Below are 25,610 nucleotides of genomic sequence, written 5' to 3'. Positions count from 1 at the left end.
GTACATCTCTTCATTCACCTATAAAATGACAAATATTGAAAAGATTAACAGCCACTGTTGGGAAGAGTCAGATGAAATGGACATTCACTGACTACTATAGGGGACTAAAAGTAGAATCTTTCTGTACAGCGTAGTGGTTAACCAAGTGGGCTCTAGAGACAGACTTCCTAGGTTTAAATGCTGTTTTCCACACTCCAGCAGTGGGAAGGTTACTCACCCTATGTGCAATTTACTGCTCTTTATCTGTAAAATGGGAATAATAATAGTTCCTATCCATGGAGAAAGAAGTTAGTTAAAACATAAATTCTTAGAATAACACCAGGCACATTATAAAGCACTAACTGCAACTTGTTCTTATTGTTTATGTTTTGACATATCTTCTAGATCACTATGACCTTCTGATTCCTAAAGCCAAGATCTATTCCTGGTTTTCAGTCTCTTTGTCCACAATACACTTTACTTCTGAAAACCTCCTCCATCTTAACTCAAAACATTACAATAACCTGGTCTTCTTACATTTCTACAATTTCTCTACTGTAAAAAAAATTTCCAAAGTTCTGTCTATGATCTTTTTACTTCTTTCTATACAATCTGAGCAGATTAATCCATTCTCATAGTTTCACATTAAACTTGATAGGCCTTTTTTTTTTTAATTGTTTGTCATGTACAAGTAGGAAGCACATCCTCTCTCACCTCCTTCAAAAACAGTTCCTTTCATTCTTTTCAAGGTACTACTATTCTCCACATCATTTGGACTTGAATCCTAATATTTCTGGTTCTTCCTTGCCTTTATTCCCCATACCCAGTAAGCTGGCAATTTTTTAGGTTGTTGTTTTAAAATTTCCTTCAAATACGTTGTCTCCTTTCCATTCCACTACTAGCCATAGACAATTAAAACACCTTGGCAATCTATCTCTTCTACTTCCCTCCTCCTAGCCATCATCTCAATCATCCATAGTTCTCAACAGATAAAGTAAAAGGAAGCTCAATGTTAAAGGCTTTCACAATCTGCTCCCCATCTGGCTTTTTAAGGATCATCTCATAACTGTTTTATATGATGCCACATTACACTATAAATAGATGGCAATCATTTTCTAAATATCCCTTTTCTTTACTATCAAATTAGCTTAATTTATGTTAACCTCAATGGCAAGAATGGCACTTCTATAAAAACAGAATCTTACCCATTCTCCCCTCTTAGGTGAAATATTATCCCTTAGAGATATCCTCTTTCAATACTGTGAACTCTATTTGCAATAATCTTACTGAACTACAATATAATCTCCTGATTTGAAATCTTTATTCCACTACTGACAGAAGGTATAACAGCACACTATGCTTTGCCAGTACCTAAACAGTACTGCCTTGAATAGAGAAGGCATGGGATTACTTACTTAATAAATTTGTCTGATTCAGAGTCTTCCTCTTACAAATATAGAGGCTTCTACTTCTTGTCTTGCTTTTTAAACCTCAGAACTACCTCTTCAAATGAAAACTGATAAAAGAGGAGTCCAAAGTGACTGACAGGTAACCAAAGTAGGGTCTCTCTATTTGTAAGGGGTCAATGACCAAAAGCTACGCCCAATGCCTTCCCCAACAAAACATCTCCAACAGGGTTTGAGCATAAGATGAAAAAATCATTAGTATTATTTATTTTAGATTATAATATATACCCCTCAAAGAACACTACTGATGACTAACTAGTAAATCAGTATGCGTTATATATATTGTATAAGTACTTTATTTTTTCAACCAGAGGAAAACATTTTAGGGAAAGTTTAAAAATAAAAAAACACCTCTTCCCACATTTCACAAAAGGGAATGCAGAGATAAAAAGAAATAAGTTTCCAACTTCTCACAGGTAGTATCAAAGCTGAAACTTTAAATGAGAGTTGTTTTAAAAAACAACATTTTCAGTTCTCAAATTATCTGTGAAAATGTATCATTTGTTCCTTTGCAACAGATTCACCTAGTTTCCCAAGGGTATAAATAAAATTTATTTATATTACCTAAACTATACAAGTTAACAAAAACAAAGAGTGTCTGGTATACTGTTAACAGATAAAATTAGGCTTAGATTGACAATTTCTCACACAATTTGAACCAATCCTTAAAATTAAGATAATTAACAAGAATAACAACAAATATACAGGTACAGATGAGTGTATATATATATATATGTGTGTGTGTCTGTGTGTGTGTGTGTGTGCATATACAAATACAGGTATATGCAGAGGAGTATATACAGAGGAGTACACAATACACACAGATGTGTAGCTAGATATAGCAGGCACTCAACAATGACTGATTCCTGAATGTACACATTAATGAACAGCAATGAGAACTTAGTATTTTATATACAAATACCTGATAGATTCGGTATCTATGTGCACAGGTGCTATCCTCTCCAAGAGAAACTTGATCATTTCCAGGAAAGGATTTGTAGGCTGTTTGGGGTTGCCCAACTTCTTAGTTATTTCACGCTGTAATACAGATTATTTCAGTATTACAAAAGTACATTTAAACAAATCATTATGTTAAAATATTAAGAACCAACAATAATTAAAACCATGTAGTACTGACGCTGGAATAAACAAACTGTAAGAATTGAACAAGCCCAGAAAAAAAGACTGAATTAAGGATTTAGCATATGAAAAAGGTAATATTTCAAGTAATCAGGGAAAAGGTAGACTAGTCAATACACTGTATTGAAATAACTGGATAGACATTTGGAATAAAAACAAAGTAAGGTCCCTGTCTCATATATTACATCAAAAATATTCCAAAAGAATAAAAATACAAATGAATAAAACCAAGAGTCACTGGATGCACAAACTTGAGGAAGTAAAATTATCAGAAGAGCTTGTTAAAACTATAGATTCCTGTATTTAACTCTGAAGATTCTCATTTAGTTGATCTGGGGTGAAGTCAAGAATCATCTTTCTCTAAAAAGCATTTCAGAAGGTACATAGGTAACAGATTAAGAATCACTGACAACAATAAATATTTTCATTGACTTATAACAGAATAGGATTTCATAAGCAAGACAGCAAAGCCGAACACCATGAGGAAAATACTGACTTACCTAAAGACAGAAACTATGGTATGTAAAGAACATAATAAACAAAAAGAAAGGGTAAACTAAAACTGACAGAAAATTATCTGCAACTTAGCAAATGCCATATGACAAACTCACAAATCAGTAAGATAAATACCATTCTATAAAAATAGGCAAATATTATAAACACAACTTACAAAAGAAATATGAATGGCCAATAATCCCAAGGAGAAAAAAATGGTCAGATGACTAGCGACTAACAAATATAAATACTATCAAAATAATTGTGTTTTTCTTTGTTTTTACTTGGGTTTTGTTTCCAGCAATGATGCTGACCAATATTGTTGTGTGTGAGAAAATGGTCACTCTCATTACTGGTGATTAGCATAAAATTAATTCAGTTCTGGAGAACAATTTGCCAAAGCATATTAAAGGCTTTAAAAATGAGCTGTTAGCCCATGCAATTGTACTTCTTAGAATTTATCCTAAAGAAAGAATCAAGACTGTGTAAAAATATTAATTATATTCTTCTTCATAGTAATCAAAAAGTAGGAAAAAATCTAAATGTGTAACTTAGTGGACTACTCAACAAATTATAGTACATGTATTCAGTGGTATGCTATGGAGCTATTAAATACTGTAAAAGACTAATTAATGAAAAAGTAAAATGTACAAAACTGTATGTATAATATCTCATTTTAGAAGGACATACACCACAATATTAACAATTGTCTCTATAGAGAAATTATAGTTTATCTGCATTGTTATTTATGTGACATTTTTCAAATTTAATATAATGAATATAAATTACTTTTATAAAAGAGAGAGACAATAAAGAAGATTTGGGGGCTTTTTCAAACATCAGCTCTTTTCTCTCCTTACCACACAACCTTCAGCCTGCTTGCAGGAGCATGTTGGACTAACAAGTACTTCTAACTGCTTTCTTATTTTCTCATCATCTTCTAACACCTGTGTGAATTTCTTCATGAAATCCTGAGCCTTACCAGGATCAGGTAAATTTCCTTAAAATAAATTAAAGTTCAATTAAAATCAATTTTTTTTAATTCTTAAAATAATAATAGGTCAATATTTTTCATTCCTTTTATTGCCTTAAAATCCTTACATACAAATTGTTTAGTTTAACAATAAATTGTGAAACACCTTCAACAGTCAATTTTCACACATAAAAATATATTTTCTAGAAATATAAAACAGGAGCATTGTGAAGGGACATATATGCAAGGAAAGTCTAAAATGGCTACTTCTAAGTAATTCCTTGTAATATTTAAAGGCATCAAATGTCAACCTGAATAATGCCAATTTTATTACTGTCCCCTTGAGCTTGTTGCATACATTGCTCTCTTATAATTTAAGAGATTAATCACTAAGTTTTACCTTTAAGAACTATTTTCCTGTATTTCCCTGTTTATTGTTAAACCAACCCAGAGAGTTTACATATACACGCATGCTATCTAGCAGTGATATATACTGAGCAACCTATCCAGGTGTTACTGCTGGGTAAGTCATTACTGCATGGGAAAGAATGAGTCTTTGTAGAATCAAAAATGATTTTTATACTATTCTGCTAATGTGTCTATGTATCAAAATACTTATGAAAGCTAATAAAACGTTGACTGTGGTATCTTTTTTTCCTGGCTTCTTAACTATTGCAGAGAGCCAGACTAGAATATAGCATCTCCAATAACAGAAATTGTAAAATGGAACTTTGGCACTTTGTGAGGCCGAGGCAGGAGGATCACGAGGTCAGGAGTTCAAGACCACCCTGGCCAAGATGGTGAAACCCTGTCTCTACTAAAAGAATACAAAAATTAGCCTGGCGTGGTGGCAGATGACTGTAATCCCAGCTACTCGGGAGGCTGAGGCAGAGAACTGCTTGAACCCGGGAGGCGGAGGTTGCAGTGAGCTGAGATCTCGCCACTGCACTCCAGCCTAGGCGACAGAGTGAGACTGTCTCAAAAAAAAAAAAAAAAAAAAAGAGAGAACTCTGTGGACTATCGAAATAGTAGTAGAAATTCGAGTGAACCCCAAAATATGAATATAGTAAATGTAGTCTTCAAGTTCACATACAATTCTGAAATCCCATTTTATGTCTTGGTGAGATATTTAAATGACTTAATATAGTTAAGAATCTAAAAATATATTAATCCTCCTAAATACTTCTGTATGACCTTTTCCTGTTTCTGTAATAGAAAAAAATCTGCAAGGAAAGAGAACCACATTATAGTACAACAGATAAACATGATCACTTATAGAAGATAAATGGAATGTTTTTGTAAGTTTACATAATAAGCACCTGAGGGCAAGCTGGAAAACTGCTAGTGCAGCACTTCGCAATCTGTGTTCCAAAGACCACTAGTAGTTCAGTGGAGTTTAACAGTGTTCAGGAAAAGGTATTTTTTCAAATAATTTTGGAAAGTGTTATTTTACAGGCCCTTCATAATGGATGGGCATCATAATAAAGGCTACAATAAGGCCTATTATTTCAGAAAAAAAAAGCCAAAGGGGGGAGGGAAAAGAAGGGATAAAGAAAACTCTTTCAATTTAGCATTCTATAAACATATATGACAATGAAACTCCTTTTTCTCACAATACTATTAACAACTGCAGGATACCAGCATTCCTTGAAAACAGAATCTGGGAAATATTGAACTCACTGGAAGAAAACTGATAGGGAAAAAAAAAAAAAAAAGAACTTAGGGAATGATCTCTTTTAGGAGACAGTATCCATAGCCAAACTATAAAAAGGTGATAGGCCAGGCACCGTGGCTCACACCTGTAATCCCAGCACTTGAGGCCAGCAGTTCAGCACTAGCCTGGGCAACATAGGAAGACCTAGTCTCTTAAAAAATATATTTTTTAAATTAGCTGGGTGTGTTAATACATGCATGGAGTCCCAACTACTCAGGAGGCTGAGGTAGGAGGATGGCTTGAGCCCAGGAGGTCAAGATAGCTTTGAGTTATGATTGTGCCACCGCACTCCAGCCCTGGGCAAAAGAGCAAGATCTCACCTCTAAACATCAAATTAATTTTTTTTTAAAAGGACTAGCACAAAACAACTGGCTTTAGCAAGTTACCCAGGGGACTGGAAAGTAGTTTTCCCAGGACAGAAGAACATTTTGGTCTTAAAGTTCTACTCATTCTAATATTCCCATTACTTAATCCAAAAACCAGTGAGTTAGGTTTACTGTTATCTTCGGTGTCTTAACATTACTTTCATACACATCTTGGAATATTTAGCGTCTCAGATCCATCTTAAGATCTCTTCATTATCACCAAGTGGAAGTTCAGCAGAAGTATTCCTCCAGGTGTTTCTGATTATCCCTCTATCCATTTGCTATACACAGTGACCTCTGAGGTGGGAGGAAAAGCAAATGACCTGCAAAAACAGCAACTTTTCCCTACTTTTCCACTGAACAAAGGAGATGTTCCACATAATCCTTTTGCATTTACTGTTAAATGAAATACCATTTTACTTAACATCACCTAAAGCAAAAAAGCAAATTAATATTTTTTCAAAGAAGCTGTTACGTATGTAGTTATTAGGTATATCCTTTATATTTTGCCTTGGAGTGAATTAGCTTCAGTTAGTCACATTAGAGCAAGCAAAACCAAACACAGATTCAGTTTTTACAAGTTTACATGATGATTTCGATAAACTCTTAAAAATAAATTTATGTACTAAATCCTTTCTCCAGCTCTAGCTCATGTAAGACACTAAAGAAAATTTAAAATTCCTATATTATCATAGCCTATAACAAAACTGCATGAAACACTTAAAATTATAAAAAATGTTCCAATAAAAATTACATTTTATACAGATTTTAAAATAACTTACTTGTAATAACCATCACTTTTGAAAATATGGCCTTGACACTGGCATCTGTCTGTAAATCACACAAAAAAATGCAAAATTAAAATTCCCTGACAAGAAAACTTCATCATACTCTGCAAAAAATTAGACAAGCATAACCCACTAAATGCTGCAGACTCATGCTCTTACCACTACTGTCACCTTCTTCATCTATTTTTATTAAACTCTAGATAAACTGGACAGGAGGTAGAAGTAAACTCCTTCTCTACTTTCATCATGTCTTCCCTCACCCTGTTGTGTTAGCCTCCAAACAGAAATCAGACAGCTGCACTACATTTTGTAACAGGTACATATTTTGGGTTTTTTTTTTTTTTTTTTTTTAGAGCTGAAAGAACAGGGAAAACTCCTACAATGTTTAGACCTGAGAATTATAAGGCATGGTCATGAAGCTTATGGGGAAGACACTGGAGAAAGACAATTAAGATGTGACTGACACGTAAAAAAGATGTTTCTAAGAGTGTTAGTTACGGGTTGCATCAGGGAAGTGTTATTTCAGTGAATTAATTCATTACATTATACCATATGTAATACATTCATGTACTACTGCATGTAAAGTCATGTATAAAAGACGTTTCTTAGAGTGCTAATTATTCACTGCATCAGAGTAGCGTTATTTTAAAAAACAGAAACAAAAAAAGTCATTGAGCAAGTGTATTTAAAGTACTGAGCTAAATAAACATTGAACTGAAAGCAATAAATCAAATAAATACACAAAAAGACCATCCCTATTGAGAATGAGCTTGCTAAGAGGAACTGAAAGTTAAAGCGTAATAAAGTTCAAGAATTAATTCCCAACTGTTTGGAATTTAAAGCATCTAACAGCTGTCTAGAAACATGTAAGATTTCTATTGTTGCTGTTTTATTTGGGGGGAACAAAGCGGTGCTGGGCTATCCTCCTCCATTCTGTTACTTTTTCAAAACCATCACACATGAATGAGAACTCCATCTTTACTGTGGATAACTGGGTAATTATTTTAAGACAAGCAAAAAGAAAATTCCACACTGCAGAAAAGAACTAAAACATTCTAGCTGAATTGAGACTGTATCTAGTGATTTCATGTATGACTCAGCAGGAAAGTCTAAGACCCTCCCAATTTTTAACAACAGGCAAAATGAAGAAGCTCCAACTAAATACATAAATTTTAGAGGAACAGTGAGAATCAAAAACAAAGTTATATTTGATTACAATCTCACAGATCATGCTGTTCAACATATGATTTATATACTTAACATACTACCTGGATGTTATTATGATTTCCATAATGCCTAAACACAAATAATTTTATATACATGTAAGTAAGAACATCTTAAAATTTTAATAAACACTCTTACATCTCTGGCCAGAAGGAGGTAAATATACAGAGCTCCAAGTAGCAAAGAGAGGCACTTTATCCAGAGATTATTAATGAAAACACACTAACTTACATTATGACACTAACTGAAACATGCTTATTGGCTAAAACATACTAATTTAACAGGGTTTAAGAAAAAGGACAGCAAAATCACTAAATTAGTTTTAAGTCATTTATTTTCAAGGAAAACATATTTTAACAGGTTCGATATACTCAATAATCACAGAAAAAAGGTTATGTTCAATAAAACACAAAGAGGTCATTGTTAACCTATAAAACAAAAATACTACTCAAATGTGAGCTTCAATTAGGCAAAAAAGGTGGTACAAAATGTCTTATTACTAGTGATCTGAAGGTTTAAAAAAATAGTGAGAGGGTCACTATAAACCACTCAGACAAATGGTGTGAGTTTTTTGATTTGTAGAGCAATTGGTGGATTTATGCCTAGGGAAAAGGTGAAAGTTTTCACCCCTTAGATGAAAACAACACTGCTCCATTGACCTCTGTCCTATGAAGTGTATGTGTGGAAGGGAGATTGAGAAAAAGCACTCTAAACTGAAAAAGAAAAAAGAATACTCTTGTTTTCCCTGAAGGCAATTTAAAATGACCAGGCGCACTGCTTTTTAGATGAATTATGCCTTTTACATGTCTACATACAGCATTTCAATGAAAAAAAAAAAACCCTAGAATCATTCTAAATGATTGATAAAAGATAAAATATGATACATCCAATGGATGAATACCATCATTACATTATAAATACTAGGTAGTACATTAAAATCTCCATAAATATTAAGTAAAAACATCAAGATACCTAACTATAATTACATAATTACTGAAACTTTCTAAAACCACAAGCATATACAAAAAAGTAGGGAACATCTTAGAGTGGCAACATAAAGTGTAATTTCTTTCAATTTTCTATGCTTTCAATAATGCTGAGTTATTGTTACATCTTTATTTTAAAGCTACCAAAAAACTTTGAGTACATAGACCCACACTCTCTGTAATGTTGGGTATTACCTTTTGCAGATATAAACATTTATCACTTTCTATCTAATAAGTTTCTTAAAAATTCAGAGTTTTCTAAGCAAAGAATCCTAACTTCTACAATCAGAACTTCTGCAAACAGAAAGAATTGTTTAACACATAGCAGCAATGGTAAATAGTAATTAAAATACATGTGTTTTAAAAAACATTGAAGGAAAAAATTCTTACTTACTTTGGGTTGCTTAATCAAGTCAAGCAAATCCTTTACTTGATGTCGGAGCAGATTTTGACATTTCCACATTTCATTCAATGCTCTGAAAAACACAAACATACACATTTAAATAACAAAACAGAATAAAAATCTTTCTAGAATATTACTACTATATAATTTAAGGTTCAAATTATAAAAGGAGATGACAAGAGATGAGATGAAATTCACAGGACTAAGCAACTGATAATGTGTAGAGGGAAAGAATGGAATCAAATATAACACAGCAAGATCAAAAGAAATAATCAGTGGTCGAATTAGGGTAGGAATTAACTGGAGAAATTATAAATTTGAGAAATAAAGGAATAACTGACAGCGTAAGGTGTTGTAGCAGGAAGGATGAAATGGAATCAAAAACATAAAAAGAAGAATTAGTTATGAGAGAATGGGGATACTTTTTCTTAAGACGAATCTTATTTAAATTGTAAACAGTCCGGAATTATTTATAAGTGAATATTTTTATATGTCAAAAACTCTGATGTTCTCTTAATAGCTGTATTGTTCTCAGGCAGAAATTTAAATCTAAAAAAATCATACAGGTACTCGATATATAAGCAACAATATTGTATTATAATATCGTTTAATATATTATAATATATAAATAATATTAACATATAGAGAATAATTAATGAAACACCTGGTTACAGATTAGAGCCACACAATTAAAAATTTTTAAGGAAATCTCCAAAAACAAGGAAAACTTTTCATCAGTTTGTTTTCAATTATTCTACACTTCTATTAACCTCTATTACCATACATATGAAGCACTGCCAAAAAGCAGTAACACAGAGGCATATAAGAAACTTTTTCTTTTAATAGACAAAGAACATCGTTTAATATTTTAATTCTGCCCTTTAACAATATGTTTGAAAAATGCCTTTGGATTTTTTAAAGGAGATAAACCAGTTCAAATTTTGGACACCTGAATTCCTTTATAGTAGTCCCGTCAAAATGGTACTGGCAAAAGCAACATTATCAGGACATTTTCATCTTAGAAGTTATATTTTAAATAGCTATACTTTACTAATTTAAAGTTACTAAGTTGTATAAATTTTCATAAGCACAGTTCAAGAATATAAACATTGAAAGCAAAATGTTCATACTCCAGAGGACTAAAAATCTAACAAGAGTTGTAAGATTAAAATAATTTTCAAAGAAACGGGGTAGTCATTTGTAAAATTACTTCTGAACTCCAAAGTCAATGTATTCTCTCTTTCCTATACACTCAATCATTCTAACTTCTGAAAGGCCTAGATTTTGAAGCTTACTTTCACTTAAAATAAAAGGGAAATTACTCATTAAAGATGAAATGTCAAGCTATTTTAAAGCCCATTATAAACTGTTATGGCTATAGCTTAAATAAAAAAGTGACCATCTCTAAGAACTTGTATTATAACATGTTTATAGGAACTATCCTTTCAAGTATTTTAATAAAATTGTATTAACCAGCAAGGCAATCTGTGCCTGTTTATTGCCTTTATAAATAATTCTCTAAAAAAGGGAAAAAAGTTATACTAGGAGAAGCAGTATTACAATAGGAAAAACCTCTATTTAATATTAGTCTGAATTGCAGTTCTGTTGCTAAGCAAATGTAAAAACTCCAGTTACAGCCTGGATATTCTTACATTTGTTACCTGACATTTTAAATAGACAGTTAGTTCCCACAAATCTCCCTGTTACCAAACCACAAGTTTGCAGCAACTCAAAGAAAAAGACAGCTACCATCAGGTTTTAGTCAGTGGCCTGTCCAAATGTTGAAGAGGACCTGTCCTCCAACCTTTAGCTCCCAACTGACAAGTCACCCATCGGACTCTATCTCAAAAAAAAAAAAAAAAAAAAAAAACAACTATCTGGACGCAAACTTGTTTAATAAAAGAGAAGATCACAACAAAGACCCCAATACCATCTTCTACTACTGTCGCTAATAGGAGTTCTGGGGAACTTGTGAGAGGTGGAAGTACACACTGTTCTCTTTTTCAATAATCAAGATATTTAGTTTACTTAGGAGCTTATTCAAAAACTGATTCACATAAAAAGTCTGAAATCTAAGAAATACTTTGTCTTCCCCAAAGAAAAGTAGTCAGAGAATAAAATATATGGCTCTTTCAACAAATAAGAGGAATTCTAACCAAATAAGTTCTTACCAGGAACATGCCTGACAAGCAGCTATTTTTAAGTCCCTTTCAAATTAAGTCAAAGTCATATATTCAAATGACTTCAGGACTAGAATGTAATTTAAATGAATAAAGAGGAACAGGTGTTGCAATACGTAGTAGTGGGGAGTGTGGTGAAATCAGAACATTAATGGACCATAAAACTATAAAAGATCAATATTACCTGCATTCAGGAAAATTAAAGATAAGAAAATTTGATACTCATAAGATTAGGAAAAATTTACATGTCTGATAATACACAGGAGGATGTAGAAATCCATAAACCACTGGTAGGAGTATAAACTAGTATAATCATGTTGGAAAACAATTTGACACTAGTTTACAATGATGAAAAGGCACATAGAAACTCCACTCCTAGCTACATACTAGTGATTATGAACCTTGGTTGCCCATTAAAATCTCCTGAAAGGCTTTTCTAAAAATCAGAATGCCCAGACTACACTCCGGACAAATGAAGTAACTATCTCTGAAGGAGGGACTTAGTTGTCAATTGTTTAAACCTTCCAGGGTGAGTTCAATAAGTAGCTAAATTTGAGAATAATTCATATTCGTACCTCAGAGAAACTCTTGCATGTGTATATTAAATTGAAAAGTATTTACAGCAGCACTATTTGAAATAGTAAAAAAATAAAAAAGGAAGTAATACAGACATCCATTTTCTGCATTGACTCAAATTTCTGATACCAAAATAATGGAATAAAATTATGGATTAATGACATAGTGCAATTCTATAGCACAGTGAAATGAATGAGGTACAGCTATGTATAATATTACGACTGAATCTTGGAAATAGAATAGAAAAAAAGACACACAACACTGTATACACAATTGTTTCTTTCATAAAGTTCAAAAGCAAAAATATATTACTGAGGGATACACATACATACACATACATATACATGTATATGTTAAAAAAAATTTTTAAAGGAAACAAGAAACAAGGGTAGAGGTTACCTCTGGGAGGAAGATGAATGGGAGAAAAGTTTACAAGTTGGGTAATAGATTCATAGGTATTTTTACTTTATTACTATGCTTCATAACATATATACGTGATTTATTATTACATAATTAAAAAGGTAATGGATTTTGGAGAAAACAACCACAGATAAATATAAAGTACTAAAATACTGGTAAGTATAATAGTTGGTCAGCTAATTACAAAAAGCTGGTTAAAGTGAAAATCATCTAAAAAATGATATATATGTACCCTAAATATTTTATCTTAAAACAAATAAATATCCATTCATTCACCAACCATTTTTGTAGAATCAAAGCCTTTCCTTTTGAGTACTGGTCCAGATTGGAATTTACTTTTAACTTTTCAATGGCATTATTTTTCAATATATCTCTTGTGAATGACACTGTTTCACTTTTGAATTCAATCAAATATACTTATCATTTAAGTGATGAGTGATATCTGACATGTTTAGTTTTATAACAACTATACTTTGTGTATTTATTGTTATTTTTCTTGTTTTCTATTTTGTTTCTGGTATAAAAGTTTTCATTAATTATTTTTTGTTCCTCTGTGTTTGGAAGCTATACATTTTAACTGCTTTCAGAGGTGACTGTTAAATGCCCACTTATAACATAGTTAGTCAACATGTCTGCCCTCACTAACATGACAAAAGAACCTTGGAACACCTTCATACTCATTACTTACCTATTACCTTACATGCTGTTATCTGATAGGACCCACCTGCAGTCAAAATTTTTCACAAAGGCATCAGGCATCAACCAGTCAGAATCATGGGCAGTGCAAGAAGGTACTGGAGACATTCCAGCCCTGCCCGGGCATGGTAGGACCATAGGAAGGAGGATTCCAGGGACACTCAGGAAATCTCACATAGTACTGCAGTGGTGTATGGTACTGGCTAAATATTGGCCTACATGCTACCTACTTTTTAATCCACACTCCCACCCCTTGCAAATAAAACTGTATTATTACTGTTTTTACAGTCCTTTATTATTTATATTTATAGAAGTGTTTCAAATTCTTGAATCTTATTACTTCTTTGTAGATTTGATTTCCTTTCTTACCAAAATAAGCTTATTCTTTAGTAATTTTTTCAAGTAGGACTGGCAAATTCTTCATTTTTGCTTAAAAGTGACATTTCATTTTTACTCTTGAATGATAGTTGGGCTGAGTAGAGAAGTCTAGATTTACTATGATTTCCAGTAGGTAGTTTCAAATATGATATAAATACCATATTTCATCCAATTTAAGAGGCCATCAATTAATTTTGCCATGAGAAAAAGAGCCACCAATTAGGCTATGACAAACCAACAATTTTTGGATGTATTTCAATTCCAGAGAAGAGTTTACAAGTAATAAAAGTAAATATGAGAGTAATGTATTTTACTACGTGTAGTGGAAAAAGAACAAGCTTTGGAACCAAGCAGGACTGAGTGCGAATCCTGGCTCCCTCTTATTCCTTGTGTGATTCTGTGGAACTTAACATTTGTGTGATTTACTTCATCATATGTAAAACAGGAAAAATATCACTTAAACCAGGGTTGCCAAGCTTTTTCTGTAAAAGGCCGGACAGTAAATATTTTAAGCTTTGTGGGCAATCAGATCTCTTTGCAACCTACTTTTCCACTGTAGCACAAAAGCAGTTATACATAATACAAATTCCAGTGCCTGAAATACAGCAGGTAGGGAAAAAAAATGTGTATTTCTCCCCTCTACAACCTTGTCCTCACTATTTCTGTATAAAACATAAACAGAAAATATAATTATTTCCATGGAAGAAATGAAGTTAAAAGTCTCATTAAACAGTGGTACAAATGAAAATTACATACAGCCCCTTAGATCTCTCAAATTTCTCAACATTTAACCCTTAATATTTGTAAACTACATTTGCTGGAATACTCAGGGTCTACATTTCCTAAAACGTAAAGCAAATCTCTAAGACTTCAATTTCCTAACCCTTAGTATGATTCAATTAGACTAGCAATGTCTTTTCCATGTCTAACACACCAATGCCACCTTACCTAAACACCCAAAAGTACTTTCTGAATGACATGCAGTAATAAAAATATATTTGTGCTTACTCTTATGTCAAACTATAACACGGTGCTGCTCAGGCTATGCAGCACAAAATTTGCAGCCTACTGCTCTCCACCGTAATGCACATCAGTACACCAAGTGAGAATAAAAAGGTAGTATTTTCATAATATGAATGTTTCTAATGCCTTAAGGAAAACAAATAAAAAAGAATAGGTACATCAACGTTTCTTGAGACACCAACAATATGAATAGAAAACTCAAATCCTAAAAGATTTCATGCCAATCAGCTCTATTTTTCAATTGCTTGTAATGGCTTAGTCTCATGTTTAAAGTGGTACTTTCTGAAAAAATAGCCAAGTACTACGACATAACCCTTTAAACAACGTTTACACTACATAGATTACATTTTAAAATACAGGTGTTTGTAGTTTCTTTTCCATAAAATCCAATATATTGCAAAGGATGAAAAGAACAGAATTTGATATTTGAAACATACTTCACAGCATTTAAATCCAGTGTGGCATACAAGTAATATAAGCATTTCATCCGTTCTGTAGTTTCTAAATTGTGAGGAACCATGTATTGAGCAAAGATCCGTTCAACAAGTAGTCTACAAAAAAGCAGAGAAGGCATTGTATTGATTTTTTTCTAATGTTCTAAAGTTGTATATAAAATTCTAAAACTATGTAAAGAACATATATTAAAGAAGTTCCTGCCGCTCTGAGTGGAAATGAGATTTCCAAATCAAAACCTTCTATCTGTAGATAGAAGGGGACCAAAACAGGATTTAGCTGGATGTACTGAAAACAGCCCTACACCCAGCTAAGACAACTACCATCTTCAGGATGTTGGGCACATTATGTACCAGGGATTTTTTCTTTATCTGTATAATACAGAGTTTTAAAATATGCCAGGTCCTTTCAAATGCCAAGTTCTAAATTTCTAAGTCAAAACTAAAGAAACTCTTAAGATTCTTTTGCATTTTCATAGGCATCATCATGAAAACAGACCTGGCTAAAAGTACTAAAAAAAGTCCTACAAAATCATAATGTAATTCTTTGTGCACTGATGCCATACCCTCAAAAAGTACAACTTCAATTTTATAAAAACAACTATAAAGTTTCATAGATAATCCAGTTTTTAGTATCCACGCCTCTTAAAATTTTAGTGTGACCTGCTTCTTAATTTTCTCATTCTGATCTGCTACAGGCAAAATCATTTGGTCTCCACTAATAACCTATCAAATCATTTCAGACTATAAGCAGGATTTAGAGCTCTATTAACTAATAAATGACTGCAGTCCATACAAGATCTAATCTTAGCCTGGAATGGAAAAAATATTAAGATTATATTCAGATAATGTGTTTTTTATATAAATTTATAAACTGTTTTTTAGCCTTCAATAGAAATTGTTTTTAAATGTGTAAAATTCAACAGGTTTTTAAAGTTTTCTTTGAAAAAATTAATGAAGATCCTTGTAACACAATTACCTATGAACTAAAATTATAACTATACACATACCTATTTTTAGATATTACTGTTCAAATACAGTATACGAAAATGGAACGTAAAACCTGTACCCATCCCTAAAGTTATATGTACATTACTGCTTCATTTATGGCTTGGGTGGGAATGAGCCCAGTCACTCACTACCATTACCTTGTACTAAAAACTGAGGAAGGAGTGTAAGGTCATAAAGAAAATAGTTTGCATAAAACAATAAATCAAGTTATATAACATTCAAAGTCACCAAATATTTATAGTGTCCTTAACTTACCGATCATCAATACTATTTTGATAATATATATGTAGCAATTTGTCTTTGATCCATGCTATCTGTTTTGCAGCATCTTTTCCAGCTGCTGATTGTAAAGCATATTTCTTATAAATTTGGGCAAGTCCCATCATGGCTTCTTTGCGTACTCTCCACTTAAAAACAAAAAGTTTTATTTATAATGTAAAAAGGCTTCCATTACATAAATTAAGGAAAGTCTAGTTTCCTAGTTTTGTGTTTTCCTTCCCTTTATACATTTTTTTAAGTCTCAGATACTAAATATCAATTTATAATTACTACATTTATTAAAAAAAAAACACACAACTATCACATAAATATTTCTACCATGTAAAGTATGGGAGAAAAATCAACATGTGTAAAGAACTTTAATGCTTTAATGTCTTAAACCTATCATCTATGCCTGAAAACAAAAGCTAATCATACTCTACATACTGTGACTTAAAATTGGTGAGGAAAAACAAGCTACCAAAATTTTTGTTCATGCATTTTTAGAGACAGGATCTCTGTTGCCCAAGTTGGAGTGAAGTGGTGCAATCACAGCTCACCAAAGCCTCGAACAACTGGGCTCAAGTAATCCTCCCACCTCAGCCTCCAGAGTAGCTGGGACTACAGGCATACAATGCCACACCTAGCTAATTTTTTATTTTTGTTTTTTGTAGAAACAGGGTCTATGTTGCCAAGGCTGGTCTCGAACTCCTGGCCTCAAGCAATCTTCCCACCTCAGCCTCCTAAAGTGCTGGGATTACAGGCGTGAGCCACTGCAGCCAGCTCAAGAAACCAAACATTAAAAGACAAAGACAGAATTAAATGGATAAACTGGGACCCATCCCTCATAATTTTTTTCTAAATTGTGGTCTATATTGAGCATACTTACACTATTACAAATAATAGTAATTAAGATGTATTAAAGGCATATATGATATTGGCTTTATCAAATGCTGAATGTAAAAATACTTATCAGTGGTCCATTCTGTACATCTGGGACTGAGTTGAAGTATAAGGGAAATGTATTCAACTTTTTTTTAAACAAGTGTATATTTGTTACAGTGCATCTGGCATTAATTATCTTAGAATAAGTTCATTCTTTAATTTTACATAAACACAGCACTGTAATCAAAAGGAAGCTGGTAATGTTGAAAACATCATGAATCTGCAGAGATTATTAATTTTTTCCTTCGTGGTCCTTTTTCTTTTGCTATGGTCTGTCATTCATAGCAACAAATTATTCCCTTGGTTTTTCTTTCACTTAATTACAGTATATTAAGAATAGTTCTTATCTCATTCATCCACCAACTACATATTGAAATAAAAGACTTCTACAGGTCTTATAAAATTTCAGGCCAGTCATGGTGGCTCATGCCTGTAATCCTAACACTTTGGGAGGCCGAGGTGGGAGGATGGCTTGAGACCAGGAATTCGAGACCAGCCTAGGCAACATAGTGAGACCCTGTCTCTAATAAAAAAAAAAAATTGGCCAGGCATAGTGGGATGTGCCTGTAGTCCCACCTACTCAGGAGGCTGAGGTGGGAGGACTGTTGGAACCCAGGTCAAGGATGCAATGAGCCGTGATGGCACCACTGCACTCCAGCCTGGGTGACAAAGGGAGACTTTGTCTCAAAAAATAAATAAGACTTCAATTTGTTTATAAAAAGTTTGTATCTCTAACTCCCTATGTTGTATCTAACTCTTAATTCCCTCTTCTTCAAAGAGAATTTAAAGATACATCATATTCTAATATTACCAAGAACATGTATATAGTCAATTATTTTTCAGTGCTCAATTTTTATATGAATGAACCAAGCAACCACACAACATAACATGATGATCAAAAATATACATTATGATCCCAACAATACACAAAAACAGCTCAAATTCTAAGTCTAGCTGAGAAAAAAGGTATTTAGAAGGCTACTATCCTATGAACAATGCAAATATCCTTTCCCTCTTCATGCCTTTTGGCCCTTTTCACTAATTAATACCACAACGAAATATTCAATAAAGATTAGTCTAAATTTATCGGTTAAAGTAAATTGTTCTGGATACCTATAGATTTGAAGGGAAAACCATGTGCTTCTTGCCCATTTATCCTCCACGCACAACCAGCATTATCAACGAGAGTATTAAACAAGGGAGATGGCATGATCAACCCGTTACGATGTTTTTTTTGAGACGGAGTCTCACTCTGTCACCCAGGCTGCAGTGCAGTGGCACAATCTCAGCTCACTGAAAGCTCTGCCTCCCAGGTTCACGCCATTCTCCTGCCTCAGCCTCCCGAGTAGCTGGGACTACAGGCACCCGCCACCACAGCCAGCTAAATTTTTGTATTTTTAGTAGAGACGGGATTTCGCCGTGTTAGCCAGAATGGTCTTGATCTCCTGACCTCATGATCTACCCGTCTCAGCCTCCCAAAGTGCTGGGATTACAGATGTGAGCTACTGCGCCTGGCCTACAAAGTTTTAAAGAATTTACCTAGTCAAAGATATTCCAACAACCAATAGGCAGGCCTCCCACTTTCTTTGATAATTAGCACTTAAATAAGTCAAAAAGTCTCATCCTTCACCAAAATTACTCTTATGCCCAAATGAGGCTTAGATGCCATTATGGCAATCAGGAGGGGAACAGAATGAACATTCATTAAAGTATTTCCTGAGTGCCTAATATATTCCATGCAGTATGAAACACAAACATAACAAGATACAGTCCTCTCAAGTTCACTGATTAATGAGTGGAGCTAGTGGGTACTCATTCAAAAAAAGCTGGCTTGAGGACACAGAAAATAGGCTAGAAGCATGGTGCTCTATCGGGTTTAGCTTTGCTAAGTTGAAAACATCTTTCATTTTCTATTCCATGTTGATTATAATACAACCAGCTAGACAACTACCAATTCATACCCATATAACAACAGCCCTGAAAGGAGAAAGAAAAAGAAGAGTCAACAACATAAGAGAAGTTGTATCTCAGGCCTTTACAAAAGTCCCTTATCATTAACATTGGTATACAGGATAAACATTGACTACCATTAAGAGCTGTCTTATCTTCAGGATTAGAACAAATATCTTTAATGAAGAAAAACTGATACAATTTAATGTAACAGAAAGTAAAACCTCATAAAGGTAATTTTAAATATTAAAATGCCTCCATACCCCCAAAAAAGGCTAATTTAAATATATATATTTAAATATATTTTCAAATATTGTTAAACTTCAAGTATTAAAAATGAAAACTTAGTAATATTTATTCATACTTACTCGTTTGTCTAATGTTCTCTCTCTCACAAAATTAAGTAAGTGATCATTGACCAGAAGAATATCCTTTTTAGCAGCTGTAACTATTGACACAATAACATCATGTCTAATAGCTTCCTCAGGGTCATGTGACCTCACTTTAAGATACTCTGAAAGATAACATTTTATTACAGTGGAAATTTTAATAACTAAAATATTTTTAAAACACTGCATGATACCCTTGAAAATAAGCCGTAGCAAAACAATACCTACATAGAAGTTTCAAGAAAATTAAGAGCCCAGAAAGAAAGGGAAGGAAGAAAGAAGATTAGTTCTTCAGTCAAAAAAGAGCCGTGACATCCAATTGAGTAATAACAGCCTCCTCTCCATTTGGTAGATTGGGAACTTGATTAAGAATTCACTAACCTGGCCAGGTGTGGTGGCTCACGCCTGTAATCCCAGCACTTTGGGAGGCCGAGGCGGGCAGATCACTTGAGGTCAGGAGTTCGAGACCAGCCTGACCAACACGGAGAAGCCCCTTCTCTATTAAAAATACAAAATTATCCAGGGGTGGTGGCACATGCCTGTGATCCCAGCTACTTGGGAGGCTGAGACAGGAGAATCACTTGAACCCGGGAGGGAGAGGCTGCGGTGAGCGGAGATCGCACCATTGCACTTCAGCCTGGGCAACAAGGGCAGAGCTCCATCTCAAAAAAAAAAAAAAAAATTTTAAAGGCCAGGCATGGTAGCTCACAGCTGTAATCCCAGCACTTTGGGAGGATGAGGTAGGTGGATCACTTGAGGCCAGGAGACCAGCCTGGCCAACACGGTGAAACCTCGTCTCTACTAAAAATACAAAAAAATTAGCCAAGTGTGGTGGCACACAGCTGTAGTCCCAGCTACTCGGGAGGCTGAGGCAGGAGAATCGCTTGAACCCAGGAGGCGGAGGTTGCTGTGAGCTGAGATCGTGCCACTGTACTCCAGTCTGGGTGACAGGGCGAGACTGTCTCAAAAAAAAAAAAAAGTTTTTTAAAAGGGACAAATAACAAGAGAAGAGATCACAACAAGAGATCACAGCGAGAGATGTGTCAACAAAATTTTGGCAGATGGACAACAAGTAAATGTCACAGGACAAAGGAAAAGGATGAAACCCAAATGGGAAAGAAAACAATACACAAGCTTATTTCCAGAAAGAACACTGAAAACATTTAAAATAGTTGAAGAACCTGTAAGAATGGTTAAAAACAAAAAGACTGAAAACACAAAATGTTGTCAAGGACGCTAAATGACTGGAACTCTCATTCATTGCTGGTACAAATGTAAAACAGTATAACTAATATGAAGACTGTTTTCACTGTCTCTTATAAAGTTAAACATGTATCTACACTATGACCAGCAATTACTGTTTTCAAAAAGAAATAAGAACATAAGCCCACAGAAATACTTGTATAAGACTATTCACAGTAATCACTATTAATAGCCCCAAATCAGAAACAACTCAGATAACCATCAAAAGAAGAAGTGGGTAAACAAATTATGGTATATTCATACAACGGAATAATAATAAAGAATAAATTAACAAAACAGGATAAATTTCAAAAACATGTTATGTGAAAGCAGCCAGATCTCTCTCCATTCCCCACCCTCAAAAAGAATAGTACACATTGTATGACTCAACATATATGAAATTCAGAAACAGGCAAAACTAACCTACAGAAATAGAAACCAGAAAATGGTGAGAGAACTAACTGGAAGGGGATATAGGGGGACTTTTTGGCATCATGGAAATTCACTCTCTTCAAATATCAAACTGAACACTCAGGATCTGTACATTTTAAGCTAATTACACTTCTTTTTTTAAGTTAAAAAAAGAAACTGTAGAACAGACTCTGATATTTTCTCTAAAATATAGATAAATCTGAGTTAGCTGTTCAGGTAGTCATCCAAATACCTTATCAATTAGGATTCACAGAGCTTTCCATATCCCCCTGTGGCAGAGAACAATTAAGTGAGAAACTTGTGGAGGCATGTTATCTCTGTATGTCATATCCAAACATTTAAATATTACAATATATACTACTTTATTATAAATGACTTCCCTTTTGTTTCTCCTGTATATTACAAATAGGGCAATTAATTTTTTAACTTTTTAAGTGGATTGCTTTATCTATTCATTTTATTTAAGGATCTCAAAGGGAGAATTACAAATTATTTGCTTAAAAAGGGAGGTACTGGGTCTGATAAGGTTGAGAAGCACTACAGTATAAGGTTCACATGGATAAAGTGAAATGATCCTGCTAGTCAGGAATGAAGCTGGAGAAACGTAAAATGGAACAGGGTATATGGGGTTTAAAAGAAAATAATTGAAGATGTGATTGAAACTACTAAAAAAAAAAAAATCAAAGCCTCACTTTTTTTTTTTTTTTTTGAGACGAGTCTTGCTCTATCGCCCAGGCTGGGGTGCAGTGGCGCGATCTCTCGGCTCACTGCAACCTCCGCCTCCCAGGTTCAAGCAATTCTCCTGTCTCAGCCTCCCGGGTAGCTGCGATTACAGGCGTGCACCACCACACCCGGCTAATTTTTGTATTTTTTAGTAGAGGTGGGGTTTCACCATGTTGGCTGGGCTGGTCTCAAACTCCTGACCTCAAGCGATCTGCCCGCCTCAGCCTCCCAAAGTGCAGGGATTACAGGCGTGAGCCACCGTGCCCAGCCTCAAGCCTCACTCTTTCAAACAAAAACAAGGATTGCTTTATTACTCTTATACTTTTATCACTTTATCTAGCAGTGAAAACCTCCGAAACCTGCCATCATATTTCAGGTAGGGGAGAAAGAAAGAATCTTCTATAGAATGAGATACCGCAAGCCCTCATCTGTAACAACAGTGAGTAGAAGTTAAAAAGCAAGAAATGACTGACTCTAAGGCTACTGGGAAACAGGAGATGGGAAGCCAATATGAGCCTAAGAAGGAAACGTATACATTGGCAGGATATTTCCAGCACTGCCTCTCTCCTACTCAGTCAGTATAAATCCTTTGCGGCCTATGTAACCTAACATGACAGCAAATTCAATGAAAGAGAAATTATATTTAGCCATGTACAAATCAAAATGGTGCACACTGCTACACATTATCAACAGCAAAAAAGCAGGGGTCTGGTTTTACTTAATAACTGAAAAACATGATTTAAATATTTCAATAAAAAAACTCAAAATCAGCCTGGGCAACAGAGTAAGACCCTGTCTCTTAAAAAACAATTTAAAAATCACAACTAAGCAACCAACTCAATATACACTACACTCTTCAAAAGGCATAGGAACTAGCAACAAGAACTTCTGGATCTTAAAACAAGAAAGAGAAGGAAGGACTGGGTGAAGGCTGTTTGAGAAATCCATCAAGGAGATTGCCCCTATTCCACACCAAAAGAAGTCTGGAGATAAATACTATAATAAAAATATAAAACAGTAGCTCTAAACTGGGGGACCCCAAACGGTTGAGGGCATGGATACCATACCCAAAAGGGGATTATGTGACAACTAATCTGAAATGTGAATGCAGAAACCCATCATTCTTTTCCCAAACACATTAGTAACTCACCTTTAACTTCTAGATAAGATACTCTTCTATTAGAAATTTGACAGGATGAAGAGGAAGTATCTAAACTAAGGGCTCCCCAACAAACAACTCACTCTGATCACCCAAAAGTGAAGTTCAGAGTTGACAGACCCAACCATGTACTCAGAGTGTTCCAAATAGTTTACAACTTTTTATTCAGCCCCCCACTCTTAATCATGAGCAGATAGCCACAGATTGCCAATCATCTGAGGAAAGCATATACTCAGGGCTTTCCAAACAGCTTTTGATTTAGCCCCCCCACTCTTAATCATGAGCAGACGGCCTCGGATTGCCAATCATTTGAGGAAAGCCTTTAACATGGAAAAAAAGACAAAAGCAAATATAAGGTGAAAAAAACAAATAGCAGATACAGACATTTTGGAAGAAAAAGAAAAATTCCCCAAAAAACTACCATTGACACTCTCAGAGAAAATACTGCATTAGCAACACAAGAAAAGGATGCTAAAGAAAAAGGAACATCCAGAGAAAAAGGGAAGGAGAAAGGGGAGGTGTAGAAACAGACAGACACACACACACACGCGCGCACACACACACACACACACACACAGACGAAGAGGAAAGGAGGGAAAAAGAAGGGAGGAGGATGGAAGGGGAGAGCAAAGATGGGAGGAAGAATGGATGGCCCTAAGGTCAATGCTGTAGAGCAGAAGCTCAGAGCAAGCAGTCTAAGCACTGCAAATGTGAGTAGGAAATCAGAAAGCTCCAAGTGGGATGTCTCCCAAAAAGGATGAAACTGGTAAAATATCTGCTGTTTTATTTATTTATTTTTATTATTTTTTTTTTTTTGAGATAAAGAGTTTCGCTCTTGTTGACCAGGCTGGAGTGCAATGGCACAATCTCAGCTCACTGCAACCTCTGCCTCCTAGGTTCAAGCAATTCTCCTGCCTCAGCCTCCTGAGTAGCTGGGATTATAGGCGCATGCCATCACACCCAGCTAATTTTTGTATTTTTAGTAGAGACGGGGTTTCATATTGGTCAGCATGGTCTTGATCTCCTGACCTCAGGTCATCTGCCCACCTTGGCCTGTGCTCGGCCTGGAGCTAGAATTTCTACAGCATAGTTCCTACATAGGTTGGAAGCATCTATGAAAATGTCTGTCTCCAGGAACAATTACTAGTTTCTTAGTTTAAGGACAATTCTAAACTTATTTTAGACATTTGGATTTGAACAGGTCTTGACTTTGACTAGATTATAAGACTAATGTTCTTCAATATTTTAAGAACTTAGGTGAGTCATGGTAAACTAATTTAACGAAGGCAGAAGGACAGCTTGAGTTCAGGAGTTCTAGGCAAGCTTGGGCAACATAGCGAGACCTTGTCTCTATTTAAAAAAAAAAAAAAAAAAAATCTAGCTTCAGAGAACAACTTCCATGACCTTAAACTAAAACAAGACTTCACCTACCACCCCCTAAAAAAGGGATTTTTTTCCCCCTATGAAACTTATTTTTTTCCACTGAAGAGCATGTAAGAATATTTGCTGTTACATATATATAGTACCTGTTAAGTCCTTTGCTAAATCAGGATGGTTCATGAGACAATGGCTAGCAAATTTCACACATTCCAGGCGGATTGGTACATGGATATCATTAAACCTGATAAAATATAAAAGCACAGAGTGATCTTTAAAATAAGAGAAACAGACATGTGTTAAATCTGTACCCAATTTACATTTATCTAATTAAAGAAAAAACAGTTTATGAAGGAAAATGCAAAGTAGAACCAAACCATTTTACAAAGTTTCTGATACACATGTATGTCTGAATGCTCTGGAAACTCTATACAAACTAGGGCAATCTCCTGTGAGAACTATGTGATTTTAAGGAACCTGAATAAACCATATACATTTGGCTCAAATATAAGAATGACCAAAAAATTCCTATCAACGTTATACTCTCAAATACATCTATTTATGCAAGCGTGCATATATAGTTCATAGAAACATCATAAATCCCAAACTATGTTTGAAAGAAAACTTTCCCTAAAGTATTCCCTTTTAAATATAGGGCATTCACTAATGTATGGCAGATCTCACACTAAACCCTACAGTATATTACATGAATCTAAAAGTGTACCCAAATTACTAGTATCCAATTAATCATCACCATTATTACATTGCCACTAACGGCAAGGCCACTTTTTACATTACATCTGTAAATATGTATGTATCCCTAAAAAGTTAAAATTCTTTGGTTGATATGTCACTTAAGCCTCAAA

The 25,610-nt window shown here is 34.4% G+C and overlaps 1 protein-coding gene across 14 annotated transcripts in view; it reads right to left on the bottom strand.

Annotated features, from left to right (window-relative positions):
* Positions 1-25,610, bottom strand: part of PDS5B (PDS5 cohesin associated factor B) — a 189,252-nt gene that overhangs the window by 71,863 nt on the left and 91,779 nt on the right. For all 14 annotated transcript variants that reach the window (XR_010150640.1, XM_016925149.4, XM_016925151.4 and 11 more), the window contains 8 exons: positions 24,894-24,988; positions 19,791-19,936; positions 16,525-16,676; positions 15,244-15,357; positions 9,525-9,606; positions 6,915-6,963; positions 3,941-4,080; positions 2,368-2,483 (listed from right to left, as the gene is read on the bottom strand). Coding sequence is in view for 13 of the 14 variants with exons in the window: in XM_016925149.4 (XP_016780638.2) it covers positions 2,368-2,483; positions 3,941-4,080; positions 6,915-6,963; positions 9,525-9,606; positions 15,244-15,357; positions 16,525-16,676; positions 19,791-19,936; positions 24,894-24,988 (894 nt within the window). In the remaining variant the exon portion in view is untranslated. The remainder of the gene's footprint in view (positions 1-2,367; positions 2,484-3,940; positions 4,081-6,914; positions 6,964-9,524; positions 9,607-15,243; positions 15,358-16,524; positions 16,677-19,790; positions 19,937-24,893; positions 24,989-25,610) is intronic.

This window comes from Pan troglodytes, chromosome 14 (genome assembly GCF_028858775.2).
Source record: "Pan troglodytes isolate AG18354 chromosome 14, NHGRI_mPanTro3-v2.0_pri, whole genome shotgun sequence".
NCBI lineage: Eukaryota > Metazoa > Chordata > Mammalia > Primates > Hominidae > Pan > Pan troglodytes.
This window is presented reverse-complemented; position numbering and strand designations above follow the sequence as displayed.